The 16,251-nt window shown below is 35.7% G+C and overlaps 2 protein-coding genes across 4 annotated transcripts in view; one reads left to right on the top strand and one right to left on the bottom strand.

Annotated features, from left to right (window-relative positions):
* LOC135696800 (cGMP-dependent protein kinase 1) overlaps positions 1-4,006 on the top strand; it is a 71,273-nt gene extending 67,267 nt beyond the window's left edge. For all 3 annotated transcript variants that reach the window (XM_065216319.2, XM_065216327.2, XM_065216335.2), the window contains 2 exons: positions 608-705; positions 1,879-4,006. In XM_065216319.2, the coding sequence (XP_065072391.1) occupies positions 608-703 (96 nt within the window). In that variant the 3' untranslated portion in view covers positions 704-705; positions 1,879-4,006. The remainder of the gene's footprint in view (positions 1-607; positions 706-1,878) is intronic.
* Positions 4,007-10,849: 6,843 nt separating this feature from the next.
* Positions 10,850-16,007, bottom strand: LOC135680750 (uncharacterized). Its single transcript, XM_065194911.2, has 4 exons — positions 15,884-16,007; positions 13,202-13,487; positions 12,495-12,729; positions 10,850-12,197 (listed from the first exon to the last, which is right to left on the bottom strand). Exons 2-4 carry the CDS (start codon positions 13,482-13,484, stop codon positions 11,798-11,800), a joined length of 918 nt encoding a protein of 305 aa, XP_065050983.2. The 5' UTR covers positions 13,485-13,487; positions 15,884-16,007; the 3' UTR covers positions 10,850-11,797.
* Positions 16,008-16,251: the final 244 nt, after the last annotated feature.

The raw sequence follows: 16,251 nt of genomic DNA, 5'->3' as shown, positions 1-16,251 counted from the left end.
AACTCAATTCGTTGAAATTGTTGTCAACGCCACCTGTACGGCCGTTTGTGTGGAACAAACCACGTGACTCTAAGCCCCCAATTACGTCATAGATTCCTTGCTTCGTTTACAGCTTAGGCCAAACTTTGAACGGCAATAGCAATAAAATGAGACGCGATGTAGAAATTTTGAAATAATAATTGAATTCAGATTGCTATAAAATGTTTCTTTTAGATTAAAGTTATTTTTTGACCCTAGAAGCACTTTATGAAAGAACAAACAGGATTTAAAGTATAACCTCTTTGTTATGCTGGCTCAACTGCCCTCTAGCACATAACAGCCACTTCTTTTTTCCCAGCTAGCCCATTTCCTTCGTTAGGTTCGAGTACAAGGGTGCTATGGGAGTTTAACTTATTTTTTCTCAGTGTATACGTGTGTTTGGTGGGTGAAAGAATACATTTTCCTTAAAATTGCAACAACGTGGCAAAAATTCTGAAATTTCCGGAAGAATTAGTGCTTTAAGGGAACGATAGCTATCAAGCGCTCCACCAATTCACCCACGATGTTGTTCATGAGTCCTGTCTATCTAGATCGCTCTTAACCGTACAATAATTTGTATTTTGAATAGGTAAAGTCACAAACCGATGCTTCAAATTTCGATGATTATCCAAAAGAAGATGATATACCTCCAGATGACTTATCAGGATGGGATAAAGATTTTTAAAGGTTTTTTCTCGCTTCATTTATCATTATCACTTGTGAGTAATTAGATTCTGCAGCATATGTTCTTAAAGGTAATGTGTCCAGCTTAGCTCTCTATAGTAACAGCTAGTTTTGCATCGCAATGACCAATCGCAAGCCGTTATTTTAATGGATGGCTTGACAACTTGGGTATACGAAGTCCTTTTATATGGACACATTACCTTTTAAACATCGACGAGACTTACCCTTTGCAAGCAAAGCAATGTGTCTGTGGTTGGGCCTAGCTAATTTATATCACCGCCATCCTTCTTTGACGATAAGGCACCTATTTCCTGTTAAGTTTTCATGGAATAATGGAAAGAAAATCTCCCTGTGACTGAACAGGTGTTCTAACTCATGTTAAATTTTTTGTTTTAGCTTTTTAGAATTTCGTATTTTATAAACCTTTAAGAATTTTTCAACACTGGAATAAACAAAAAATAAATATACCAGTGCTAACCGCGAGTTTAGTTTCCTTAAAAGATCGATGTAGTCGATCTCAGTCAACCCAGAATAAGCTCTATCTATGACTGAACTCCAGAACCAAATTATGTGTAATTAACAGAACAAACGATAATTGTAGAGATCTTACAGCGACCAGTAAATCTAATTTGCAAAATTCTAATTTTTACTGAACACCAGAGCCAGGAAAACATTACGATCGCAAGGCCACTGACAGGAGGAAGGTCCACCAAAAACTATAAAAGCTCCTATGACACACCCAAGCCTCGCCCACTTTATATTGTTTTGTGAGAAAGGTTTGCCTTATGGAATGTTTTTGTCTGGAGGAAGGCTAGCAACTTTTCTGGACTCTGCTTAGCACTATCTAGCTCGTTCAAGTAACGTACATGTTATATTCCAAACAATATCCGTGCAAAGACCTTCAATAGTCGTTAAAGATTGAGTCACAAGTTGACTGAAAAGGCAACTTTCTTCCACTCTTTAAGGGCACAGTTTCAGCTTTACTAAATTTGATGGAAATTATAGGTACATGGTTGTGGTGGCCCCCCTCAAGCTTGAAATGATAAAATTAGTGGTCCCTCGAAAATTCCTAATTGCTATTGCCTCTTGTAGTTTTTAGCTGCAACCTCGTTTTCAACCTTTGATTACCATAACCTTCACAGATTTTTGTAATATAAGTTTTCCTTTATTCTGTAGGCACGCTCGTCACCGCAAGAGGTTGTTTTAAGATGTGAAGTTCTTTTCAATTAATTTGCTTTAAGATAAAGAGCGGATCGCATCGTGCTCTTCTCGTAACAATCACAAGCCATCACCATACACTATAAGCTAAACCACCCTTGGTGTTGTCACCGAGCACCAAGTTTATAGTTGTTTTTAGACATATTATTGCACATTCTCTAACGTCAGATGCGTGTCAATCGTGTTGTTATTTTCTTTGTTAGTAGCTACCAATCTTAAATTTAGATCGCTCTTCTTTTATGATACAGGGGAAATGTTTAGCTTTCTTGTATGCATAATAAACCTTTAGATTCGTTATGTTCTGCATTTTAGCCAGTTGCAGTGATTTTCATGTAGGTGTTTGCGCTAAGTTTGCATTGAAGCCACTTTGAAGCCATGTTCGTCCAAGCAATCTGTAATGTATAAAAATCCCGAGTGGAGTATTTATCACAATAGGAACATTTTTGTAGTGTTACAAATGTCAGGATATGTCTCTAGGTGTAAAAAGAATACTAGGCACACTCGTTCTCCTAGTCAGTCATTGCCAACAATGTTTTAAACACATGCAATGTTTATGTTGCAAACTTTCTATACCACTCGATGAATTTCATTTTCGTGTCAATATTTGAATTCAACTGTATTATTATTAAGGCACTGTATTTGGCGAGATGCCCTAGGTTTGTTGGGCAGATAGGTAATACATTGTCCTCCCCCCCCCCCCCCCCCTGGATAGAATGAACGAATATTAGTGATTTCTGTTCATTGCGTATACTTTTTGACTATATACAAGAAGGGGGTGACTGTGTCATGGAAAGAAAAGATTTCTGCCAAAGGATGGTATTATGAAAGCTCGCCATCTTTGCATCGAAGAGAAGATCGCATGCATAACGAACAAATCCGTAGTCCTTAATCTGTTGCTATTCCTGTTTTCCCTTCTCAGCTTCCCCTCGTTTTCTCAATTATTTTTAGCCCTTTTCGTATAATCATTTGTCTTAAACGTTTCGTATATCGATCATTTTTATGCTAGTTCATTTTTTATTGCTTAGATAACGTTTGATTAGATGTAATTAAATATACAACAGGACAGTTTCAAAATTGTTTACTTCCATTTAAATCCCTGGTACTGCATCTCATATAGGCGTAATTGCTTTGATTTGTAATTCTTTTAACCATATGTTCGAGACGAGAGCCCAATATGAGAAGAATTTTTATTGATAAGCTGGGCGCTTTCATATTTCGCTAGCCCGTTCTATTATAATTATCATGGTGAATGCAAAACTCAATCACCCAGAATTTTGATTTGTCGCTACAATTCTTGCGAAAATAATTGGAACGCCTTCTCATGGTTTACAACTACGTCAATAAACCACTGTTGATTCTAAAGTTTTTAGCCCCCCCCCCCTTTCCCTCTAAATTGCTGCATTATTTGCTCTTATTCCGACAATTTTGGTAAAGATTGTAGACTCATCGTTTGCTATATAACCAGGAACTTGGGTATACAGATCCTATTATCTCATTTTTTAAAAGGGTAACTTTCAGCATCTTGGACAGTGGGGTTTGCCTCACTCGTGTCGTGTACGTTCCCAAGTCTATTTCTGTTAAACTCGTCAGGCTACTGCGAGCTAACCATAATCTCCTTCGCAGTTTAGATTTGGCTTCGCAGTATTAGGGATGCCTTGCGGCTTTGATAAAAAAAGATTCTGGGAAGGTCTACCAAGTCGAGAGATTTCCCCTTTCTTTATCCTTGAAGAGAGTAATTATGTCACTGTAGGCCTCAGTTTCTAATTTGGTTTTAAGTGTTATTTCGATGTTAGATTGATATCCTTGCCGAACTTATCATGATCAATTAATGACAGTAGAATTTATTCTTCCATTATCTTGAAGTATATATACTTATGGTGCGGGAATGTACATATTAATCTTAATAATTTTTCCATCTGTTATCTCTTGAATCTACTTTACTAGGCATACATTTTATTATGTCATCTTGTTTCTGACATCAAGTCACTTTTCAAATCTAACATCATCGAAATCACCATTAATCGTGTTCTAATAAAATTTTGTATTTATTTTCTTTTATTTCTTATAATTATATCTAACTTCTCAATTTTCCCCTTTCTTTTCTCTTTCTTTATATAAATATTATCTGGCAGTCACCACCTTTGTTACTGATTTATAGATATAAATTGTCTCTATTCAATTGGATTTCATGTTTTGGTGTTAAGTTTTATTCTAATTTCATGTTATCTAGTTTTTTCTGTTATCAAGGATTCTTGGTCTTGCTACTAATGCTGGTAATATGGTCCACATTTTGATTTGCACTTTGTGCAACATCAAAAATTTCATCTCATTGCTCTCGAGACTAGCCAGAATTAGAAAACAGGTTTCCGATTGGATAGCTATCAATTTTGGCCTGTCATTTTAATGTTGGGAAGAGTTTTATAATTATATTCATATGAAAAGTTTTGCTTTGCAAGATTTCCAAGCGATGATGTTTAAATTAAAAAGTGAATCATCAAATCGAACTTTATTGGAAAGTCTTGTTAATTAAAATATAGAAGATTTTTAGATTTTTAATCAAAACGCAATTAGATGTTCTTGGGTGCACATTCGGTCAATGGGGTTGACTCCCTTTGCGAAGCCTCGCACTCCTCCGAGAAATTACCGCCTGGCAAGCCGTTGGAGAATCAAGAAGAACTGAAGAACCACCATATCTCATACGTCTGGGCCACCAGATATTTCATGGAACTCGTGTTTTGGGAGAAGACGCCTCTGATCATGTGAAGTTTTCGCAAATACCCTTATCGTCATAAGATTAAGCCTACCGGACAAGACAGTTTACCGCGGGATGGCCGCCGCCGATGCCTGAGGGCCACTACTTGGAGCCACTTATGAGAACTGACGATGACAGGGTAACCAATGCAGTCAGCAATCTCGTAAGAGAAGTGTTTGCTGAACAGCAGAGACAATAACATTGTTTATTTCCAAAATTGCAACGTAATGATATCTAAAAGCAATTACTTCAAGGAAGGACAATTAAATTGATAATGGTAAAATAAATTTAATTTAGGGATGCTCTTTTGAGCTGGATCATTTGCATGGTCTATCAACAAGGACACAAAAATGCTTTGCTATGGTGAGCTCAGAGGTCCTGAAAAACTTGCTATTTGGGAAAATTGATATAAAAATGTTGTGCCTTCATTTCCAAATGCAACAAAAATCAAGCCTTTTATGGAACAAATTTCTATTTATGAAACCCTGCGGCAGGAATTTAACTCTGATGAACAAACCAATGATTTTGCTAAGAAAGTGGAAATGTGAAATCGGACTTAAACCTTTAGTGTGAAGCCAATAGCGTTACATCCTACATGCATGCTCTACGCTGCCATGTGCCTAGTTTTTTGAGACTACAGAAATTTGGCTCATTTCAACCAACAAGTTCTGGAGGAGTATAATGATAAGGAATCAAAGATTTTTTCAGGTCAACCAACGATAAAGGTCTTTCGTACAACTAATGTTAAGAAAAAAGTAGAGTCGTCAATCAAGCAATGTCGTCAAGCTTTGGGAGCAGAGCGAATAAGAAAAAACTGTTCCACGCAAGGACGTTCTATCAAAAAGTGCACAAACATGTGTAGTGACTGCAGTTATGTGATTAGTTTCACACATTTAACCAAACAGAATGGAAAGTGGGTTAAATGCGTAAAATTGCTAATTTATAGTTACAATAATCTTTAGGCTTTTGACAACGTTCATATTATTTTGTGTGATTTGTAAGAGGGCATTTAAGGCTTTGAAAGTGATGAATGTTGCTTTTACACAAATTTCAGTTCAAGCCAAATTATTCTTTTCATAACAATTTTACAAATTAATTTCTAAAATGTCTTGAACTCTTAAACTGAAAAAGAACTGTAAGACAATGATGCAATTTAGTATCCTCTTTTTGTGTGTTTTAGCAAATACAAAAACAAAATCTCCTGTTCAGTTAATTTATTTGTGAATTAATATTGAAGGCTTTAGACACAGCTAGGTATATCAGCTTTATGCTAGAGCTTATATATTTAGAAAAGAAACAAACATACAATACACACGTAGATTAGTAGGAGTACAATTAATTTTTGCGGCAAAACCCTTTATGGGAAACCAAGACATATGCATTGATAACACAAAGCATCTTCCAAGTCTAAATTATAGATTATTATGGGAAATGGTGCAAGAAATATGATTTTGTAAGAACCAGGCCATTTTCATGGTACAGTAAGACCCCCTTGGAATAAACTCAAATGTTCATATCAGGCTGTGTAATTGCAGAATTGCAAGAAAATATTTCACATCTGACTGGCTGATTCCTTTTATTTCTTTTTAGAAACTCCTTTTTACATATTGCTTTATAATAAAATATCATATCTTATTTTTATTCGTGGATCATGCTGCCTTAAGCCCACCGCACACGGCAGACTTTTCTCTTTGAAGGACGAAGATTTTTGTATTTGAGTAATCCGCACACAGCACGTTTTAAGATTCTTGTCTTCATGTATTGCGCACATGACAGGTTCTCGTCTTTGAAGCAATGACAGGAAACTGTTTGGCGGGAAGTTTCAAGAGAACATCTTCATGTGAACAAAACTTAGTCGCTTATTGGCCACCCAATCTGTTTTCGAAATTTTTTGTCTTTTGGATCCGCAGACGGCAGATTTTTGTCTTTGTCTTTCAAAGACCGTTTTCGAAAATTAAACATGTTTAATTTCAAAGACTGTATTTGAAAGACAAAAATCTTTGTCTTTGACAAGCGCATACGGCAGATTTCTGTCTTTGGAATTCTCAAGACAAAAATATTCGTCTTTTCAAGACAAAAGTCTGCCGTGTGCGCTGGGCTACAAAGGATACCCCAAGATGTTCTTATGTATCCGTTTCTTTCAAACGCGGACTTACTGTATTAAACTCACTTTATTTGTTTTAAGCAATTTTAGTGTGCCTTTTTATTTGAATTACATGCTATTTGTTAATGTAAATAATTGATTTGAAGTTAGTTTGCAATCACTCTCACTTGTGTATAACGCCTAAAAGTTTCTTCAATTGGATCGCTATTTAATTTTATTAAAAAATAGTTTTATTCTTGAACTTTTCATCATATTGTCTTGCATTCCCTTTCTCCCTTAAAAATGTTAAGGCAAGTCTGGGGCATTGTTCAGTTATATAAGGAAAAATTTCATTTTCAACTTGAAAATAATCAGAAATTAGTTCCCTCTCAATTAGCAAGTACTGAGATGTCCCTTCTATCAGGGACCGCGCACCAGTCTAAAAGTAGAGGGGCTGAAATGGGTGTGCCAGGAAATTTTTTGAGGCCACGCCCTCTAGAACGCCGGAAAACGCTCCTTTTAGAAAATACCTGCTTATTTCTCCTGAATTTTTATAAACACTCTGGTTCAGAGACGATATCAATAACTATGAAAATTGATAAAATTAGCTTCAGGGTAATAAAAATCCACGGGGGGCCAAAGCTAGAATTTTTAAAAAATTACCCTAAAATGGCAGTGTTTTTTGACAATAACACTCAAATGGTGGAATAAGAACGAAAATTATGCCATTTACCAATGTTTGTACGCGCCTAGCCCTTCTTTGACAAATTTCTTCGCCATTGAATGTTGTTGATTCGGTAAATATAAAACCTTGTTCATTGACTATAAAAAATCGCAAGCTAAACTAAGCCGTTTTGTTGTTATCGAAACTGGGCCATTTTGTAGTCATTTGGTAAGACCCGCAAATCGTCTGGACCCCCCTGTCAGGCCTTAATGGAAGTACCACCCTGGGAAAACGCCAAGTTAGAAAATGAATCATACCATTACACAAGATGAACACCTAGAAATAAAGCAAGCAAGGTTCCAACTAAAGAAGAATTGCTACTACATAGGAGTCAACTATCCAAAGTTGCGTCAGAGTAAACCTTCCAAAGTTCTTTTTAGCTAATTATTGCAAAAATGTTGGGGGGCTATAGCCCTGCTAGCCCAATGGCTGTGCAGTGCCTGCTTTCTATTACACAAGCAAAGTCACCTACAGGGTTTTTCACTCTAATGTTGTGTTGTTTATTGTTTTATGTATCGATTTAGTTTGTTATTGTTGTTGTTTCGCGCCTTTTATGTAGATTTGTTGGCGTGGGTTGAGGGACTAGAAAGGACGTTTTTGGAGTTCTATTTTGGTAGTTGGATTTTAGCTGGAGCTGAGTTGTCGTGGATTGAGAATTTCCAATATTGTAGAACTCGATCGATATTTGTTATAGCCACTATTTCACTTACTCGCTGATTTGCAAATATTGTAAATTAATATGTTATCACGCCGTTTTGTTTTTCGTCCTCTGTTCACGTTCGCAATTTCATTTCACGGAAAAGGATCAATTATCGGACAATCGTTCTTCAACAGTAGAATCGTCGTTGCTATGTATTTTTACACTTTGATAACAGGAAAATCGTCGCTTATATCTTTCCATTCTTTCATATAACATGTCTGGCTTTAAAGGAATTTAATCGGTGTGTTACTGAAGTGTATCCAAGAATAATCAGATGTAGCTAGTGAAAGGGTGCAAAAATGAAAGCTGTATGGACTGCCACATTTGAATGAATTGCTTCACATCTAACATCTTGGAAATACCATTAGGATAAAGAAAGATAATGGACCTTTCTTATTCATGAAAGAAAAGATCTCACGAAGAACACTTTCAGTCTAGAAAGACCCGTTGCTGAATACAACTTTGGAAATCGAATCACAGTTAATGGCATCGCTAAACAGCAAATTATATTTTGATTTAGGAAGAGATTAAGTTGTGTAGAGCTTTAAATAAAGAATCGCAAACCTTATAAGATAAGAGAGAGTTTTTTCTTCAAACAATTATCTTATTTGCTTAATGCAGAATATGATAACAAGCAAACATGTTTCCCTGGCACGTTGTTTTCTTATGTTTACTTTGAGCCAAGTAATCCACGGGGAGGAAAATTGAGGCTCAGCAATGTTGGAAGTCAATCATAAACCATATATGGAGCTGACCAGCACGTTCCATGAATCGTTTCACCAATGTAGTAAAAGTAGTCCGTGCCATTTTGTGGTGAAGGATATGACAACAAGCAAGTATGAAACACACAATAAGGAAGGAGATATAACTCAAGACCGGAGAAAGCTGATAATATGAAAAAGAAAAAGTATTTAAAATTTTCATACAATAAAGTTTTGGATAAATGTAAGCCATGAAGAATTTAAGAGTGCAAAATTACAACAAACCTGTGCTTTACAGAGTTTTTGGAACCAAGATTTTCATTACAAAATGCTACGGGAACGGACAACCTCAACGTGTACAAGCTTCAAAAATTTTTATTGATGATTCCATCTTTTACGAAGAAACATAGTTCCCTAACTTGACGAAAAAAGAGAGTGATGCTCTTCACAACCTAAAACATCTACTAAGGTGTGAGGGCTCTAGGCACCCCCTGTTCTATCCCCGGCAAATATTTATACGAAGACACTGCAATAAAGGGGCTAAGCCCAGAGATATGCAAGAGGGAGAGGAGTGAATTATTGTAAAGAAGAGTGGGGTATAATAAGAGATAAGCTAAGTTTTTCTTAGACAGGTAAGAAACATTGATATGTCGTTGTAACTGAATAAGCGAAACAGTTGTGAGGTCGAGATCAAACCGGTCTTCTTTTTCGTGTATTTCTCCTAAAGGACACTGCTCCGTGTATGTCATAAAAGTCACGACCAAAGGTCATTTTCCCTAGAAAACATTTTCAGCATTAATGTTGATGTGCCGCGCTTATTTCAGTAATATTTTGCCAAGCCGTGAAAATTCAGTTATTGGTCAATCTGTGCTGCCTCGGGTAGTAAGTAAATCAGGAAGTACTTATATGATTAAGGGCGTAAATATAAAAACTGAGCAGAAAGCTTCGATTTTTCTATATTTAATGATCAATGTATTTGTTCGACTTATTTATAAAAACTTTTTGTGGGCATAGAGGTAAAGTTACCACCTTTCAATTGAATTTTCAGAACTGTTGAAATTTCTTTTTTCTCAGTTTTAACAAATATAATATTTGGACTTCCACTCTTGCTGTTAGGCAAGCCCCGTCTATGCCTAGACCCGGGACCATGCAAATGTTAGCATGGCCCTGTGAGATTACCAGTATGCCAGATTGTGGGTAGAAAAACCTTGTCAATGAGACCCTAACTTAGCTTTTTCTCTCCTTCGATTATTTTCCTAATCTTAATCAAGTTGCAAAAAGACCTTAGCCATCAGAACACTAGCTTGCCAATTAAATTATCTATTTATTAAAGCGTTTAAATAACCAAGACTTCTCGTTAAAAGCACTCTCTTACCAATTTTACTATCTTAATATCTTTGTTGAGATTTTCGATACTTATTTAGAACTAACAGTCAAACATCACATCTGTAGAAATGTTTGTTCTTCTATTTGCAAAACATGATACGTACCTAAACTCTTATCTTTTTACTGCAAATTCATGGTTAAAGTTTTTATGTTAAGAAACTGCTAAAACTTTTATCCAGATGTTCTTATACAAAAATGCCCATGTTGTTTACACAATTTAAAAAAAGTCATTTTTGCGACCACACCCTCTGATCCCGTCCATGTACGTTTGTTATGTTCTTCTTTGAAAATCAGTCAGATTTGACTATGGATCCGCCCATGGGCATATTAAACTTGCTTATGATGCTGTTAATGACTTTGTAATCTTAAACATCTTTGAATAAAGTTATGTAACAATGAATTATTAGAAAACTACCAGCTAAGCTATCGCTTGTATTAGAAAAGTTTCAGTGGCATAAAGAGTTATTGTGGCAGATGCAGAATAAGTGAGGGGGCTAATAAGCCTTTTAGCAACTGATATCTAAATTGAAAAATTCATGCTATAAGAAGGATATAGGTTGACAAAGAGAAATGACATCCTTACTAATATTAATTTTTATCATGGCACAGTAAAATATTCAATAAGCAGCTTAACACGTCTATCCAAAAGGTGCATTCATTAACTCTCTGCGCTTGTAGTGTACTATAATCATTCAAGTGAAAAAAATAATGTAATAAAAAAGGCAATAAAAAAGAAGGTGAAACGTACATTAAAAATAACCAAATGTAGCTTAAACTTAAAGTGAAGAATTTACGTGAATTTTTACATAGTTCAACAAAATGTAATAATCTAGTGCAACAGTGACGAAGAGCTTTTAATAATTGCTTAGCTTGGAAGTTTTATACTATTTGATATGAGGGAATATAGCAATAGGTCAAAATATCTATTCCAATGGATTCATAAAATGAAACCAGTGTCGCATTAATCATAGGGTACTTTGGACATTGTCCCTAGCCCCCTCTCTAGAGAAGCCCCAAATTCTCTGAAATAGTACGATTTTTTCGGCAAGAATTAATGACAGATTGTCAAAATACAATTTTCGAACAAATGAATTTTACTTCTATCACATCTGTAGCCATTATTACATTACTTTAGAACAGTCTTATGGCAATACGAATAATATGTCCGGGAGATTAAAGAAATTAGCAATTGTGCACCCTACGCCCCAGGTCTCGCTCATTCGTTCATGCACAAAAATAATACAGCAGCTGATTGCTACCTTTAAATTGTTGCTTTCTTTTATTCAATATGACTGGTAAAGAAAGTGTGTGCTTCCTCTCAGCTTGCACAGATCGTTAAATTTTCAAAGAAAAGTTAACAAAGAACAAGCTGTGTTAAGGAATGAAATTGAATGCGAAGAGAGAAGAGGTAGAAACATTTCTTTGGAAAAACAAGGCTATCACTGAATTCTTATTTGAAAATATTGGGGGCCCTATTTTATTTTTTGGCCAGTTCCTCGAAAATCTAAATGCAGCCCTGATTAAAATTGAATCAAGGGTAGTTTATCCCAATCCAATGTTGAGTGGTGCTGCTTGTATTTGTAGTGCACCTAAATGCTTCGTTTCTGGAAAGATAGCATCCAAAATTATCTTCGCTAAATAAAGAACCATTTTTTGCTTGCTGAAAGTGAACATTCATGTTCGAATCAATGTGAAAGTGAATTCCGTCACGTTGCCAAAAATCAACTAATTGCTCCGTAGCGCTGTACCCTCTAACGTTTACAAGCTCTACATGTTTAGGTTTTGCATTTAGATGACAGCAAAGTGGATCAAATGCAGAAAGTTTGAATCTGATGTAATCTCGATAATCAACACCAAAAACATCGAAGCTGCATGTTGCTCTCCAGTGGGTTGATGTTGATTTGATTTTCTCGATCCTTGTCTTGCTGAGTCTAAAAGGATGTATAACAACGAATTAAAAAAAATATCGATTGTTTCCGAAGGCTTTTTTACTAGTGCTAAAGATACACCCGCTCTTACTTTATTTGCAACTTAGCAAAAATTGGAATTGAAAGTTTCTAAAAAAAACTAATGAAAAATTTATATCTTTATATATTGTATTGATTACAAAAACTTCTAAAAAACCCTTTAGCGCCTCCCCTTCGTCTTCGTTTGAAATGCACAAAACGTGTTTCCTTGCGCAACAGTTTAATAAAAATTTGAAACATAAAACAGTAAAAAGACTTAACCTGTAATTTTCCCAGTTTGGAGAATTTTCCAAGTACGGGAAATCAATTGTGAATGGCTTGTCTTTGAACAGATCATTTTTACCCAAAGAGAACGATTCGATCAGGGTCCATACAGAGTTTGGCTCTGATGTGAAATCGCAGTAAACGTTGAATTCAACTCCGTCATCATCTGATATTCTGTATATCCCATTAATCATTGCAGACTCGTATCGCCAATCAAGACATGAATACTTTCCTTTAAGTAGAAATTCAAAAAGAAAATAAAACCATTAGTGAATTGTATAGAATGCATTAAAATCTCAAGATGCAAGGAAAACGATTTTTTTTTAATGGCTTCGCACTTCAATGTATTTAAAGCGAATTGTAGCGAATCACCTTTTCTTAATAAGCAGAACATGGATTATTGTTTTACAATTTCAATTATCAAATTAAAAACATTGATATATAAACAGCCAATTATAAATTAAAATCTTTAAAACCAGGGATAAACTTATACTCTTGAAAATCCTGAAAAATTCCATAGGAGAATTCTAGGCAACTAAGAAAGCCCTAGAGTCCACAATTTTTATTATTGAAAAACCCTATTACTTTGCTATTAATAAATATTAAAACCAAACTGGGTTATATGCTTCTTGAGTAATATCAATCCTTATATTATGTTTCAGAAGAGGTTAACTAAAACTTTACTGTATGAAAATTGAAAATACTTTTTCTTTCCCATATTATCAGCTTTCTCCGGTCTTGAGTTATATCTCCTTCCTTATTGTGTGTTTCATACTTGTTTGTTGTCATATCCTTCACCACAAAATTGCACGGACTACTTTTACTACATTGGTGAAACGATTTATGAAACATGCTGGTCAGTTCCATATATGGGTTGTGAATAACTTCGAACATTGCTGAGCCTCGATTATCCTCTCCGTGGATTACTTGGCTCAAAGTAAGCACAAGTAGACAACGTGTCAGGAAAACATATTTTCTTGTTGGCATTTTCTGCAAAGTAAACGAGATATTTATATGAAGCAAAAACTCTTAATATTTGTATCACTTTGGTGACTTATTATTGGAACTTCTACAAAACGTGATATCTTCCTAGATCAAAATTCAATGTGCTTTTTATCAATAACCTGAACCTTGATTTGATTTCCAAAGTTGTATTCATAGACGGTTCTTTCTGGACTGAAAGTGTTCTTCGTGAAATCTTTCCTTTCATGAATGAGAAAGGTCCATTATCTTTCTTTATCCTAATGGTATTTCAAAGATGTTAGATGTGAAGCAATTCATTCAGATGTGACAGTCCACATAGCTTTCATTCCTTACACCCTTTAACTAGCTACATCTGATTATTCACGGATACACTTCAGTAACATACCGATTAAATAAATGCCGTTATGCCAGACTTTTTCATATGTTCGTCGGTAGGAATTCTTGCACGGACATTTGATCGTTTCGTGATATCGGACTTCTACAAAACGTGATATCTTCCTCGATCCAAATTCAATGTTCTTCTTATCAATAACCTGAACCTTGATTTAATTTCCAAAGTTGTATACATATACCGGTCTTTCTGGACTGAAAGTGTTCTCGTGAGATCTTTTCTTTTAAGAATGAAAGAGGACTTATGGTATTTCGAAAATTTCAGATGTGAAGGAACTGATTGAGATGTTGCAGTTCATACAACATTAATTTTTCATCCTTTGACTAGCTACATCTGCTAATTCATGCTAACTACAGTAACACCCCGATTAAATGCCTTGAAGACAGATATGTTCGTATGTGGGTCGGTAGGAATTGATGCGTGGATATTTTATTGTTATAAATTGAGCTTCTAGTTCTATTAAAGGTATTATCTCCCGACGCGGTTCTATGGCATTGTAAATTCCAATTATTTTGTCCACTGATTGGCTCGTTCCAAGCGTCGCACTTAATTGCGCCGCTCGCCGCAGTTAAGTCTATTAATGTTTTTGCATTAAGTATTTCATGTTTGATTACGGACATTTAAAATGGCCTGAATTGTGAGAAAATTGCCGATAGAATCCAAAAGGAATAGGAGATTGGCAGATGGAAGATTGCAGATTGTAGTGAAACGAAGAAGAAGGAGAGCTCAAGTGTTGCTACATGCTGTCTTGTTGTTGATAGCTTTAAGAATAATAAAGGCGTAGAGGGCCTGCCGAAGACTTCAACGCAACCAGGGTTGTTGGAATTTGGTCTGGATAACAATATTTAGAGGCAAGAGAAGAAACACCATGTTTATTCGGGCCGAAATTCAATTATAGGCATGCGCTCTCCGCCAAAGAAGGAGTTGTGGGACATGAAATAAATTATGCATTGAGTTCCGTACATGAAAAGACTAGCCGCGCTTTGCTTGCGTAGCTCGTCCAAGAGCTGTTGATCCAAATTTTTCTGCCGCCGTGTTGATTGAAATGTCGCACTTGCCCCACTCGTGTACTTAATTCTCGATTTTAGTTCGGCATATGCGAAAATCAAACGACGAATTCTCAACGTTATGTCAATCATAAACGCGCATTTGAAGCCTATTATTAACTCTTGAAGATTGGCTGACGGAACATTGTGCATCCAAATAAAACTTTTTGGCAAAAGCAAATAAACAAAACTCTTAGAAGCCCTTCACATAAGAAATTTCTTTGTTCACATTCCAATAAAAATTTACAATGCAAATTTACTAGTTACACTACCTACAAAATACTTAACGACATTACAAGGACGATGCCATTGAGTGCAAAATACTATGACTACTCCGTGGCATCATGAAAAACTAAGACAACTTACATATGAATTACCAAAAGAAAATACAAAGAACACTACACTCTCTCTCAAATTAGAGATCAGGCGAAGATATTAGCGAATAGCAGCAAACGAGATGTCTGCTGCAGTTTAAGTAATTTTGCGTTATCACAGATCTCACCTGATATATAATTTGAGACAGACTTTACATATTATATTTAACTAAGTAATTGTTGGCTTACTATGAGAAATTTCAGGCTGGTTTGAAACTCTATCGGCTTTTTCATTGCTCAACGCATGTAAATTGTATCCTTATCAAAAATGCCAAGGAAATTAAGAAGCAGGAATGAAGACCAGCAACTCCACAGCAATAAAAAGAACGACACGAGTCACACAATGTGCATCAGAAAAACTAACCCAGGCTCGACCCTGGTTTGCATTCACACGACATTCTGGGGCGAAACCATATGCAAAGATGGGTTAGATTTTCCCAGGTCGAGCCCGTGTTGGTTGCGTTTACATTACACAAAAACTAACAAGGGTTAGTTTAACCTGGGGCTTTTTGCTAACCTGTAAAAGGAATGCATTTCAATGAATATAGAGTGTATGAGGAATTAAAGTAAAATTCGGAGATGTTGACTTACCAGCAAATCTCTTCAATGCGAAAACAAGACGTAGATTCTGCCTGATTTAGAAATGCGTATCACTGGCCCGGCGTCGTCAACTTGGTCTGAGATACTGAGCACTGGAGCTTCATAAACAAAACTTTATATTTGGTTGCCATGCCAGAAATCAATCCAAGCAACAAGCCAATAAAACAGTCAAGTTTTTCAAGGTATATTCAATCAATTCATCTGTGGAGATTGAATACTGATATTAAGGAGACTCTTTGATCATAACCTCAAAACCACATATCAATCTGCTATTTGCAAATTAATTGATGTTGCAATCATGTGGGTAATACCATAAAAGGGCACGAAAGATTTGTTGTTTTGTTTCTAGTGTGGTGACA

The sequence above is a fragment of the Rhopilema esculentum genome, chromosome 17 (genome assembly GCF_057945365.1).
Source record: "Rhopilema esculentum isolate cy_ngs chromosome 17, ASM5794536v1, whole genome shotgun sequence".
NCBI classification, from domain to species: Eukaryota; Metazoa; Cnidaria; class Scyphozoa; order Rhizostomeae; family Rhizostomatidae; genus Rhopilema; species Rhopilema esculentum.
The sequence above is the reverse complement of the archived record's forward strand: the minus strand, read 5'-3'. Positions and strand labels throughout refer to the sequence as shown.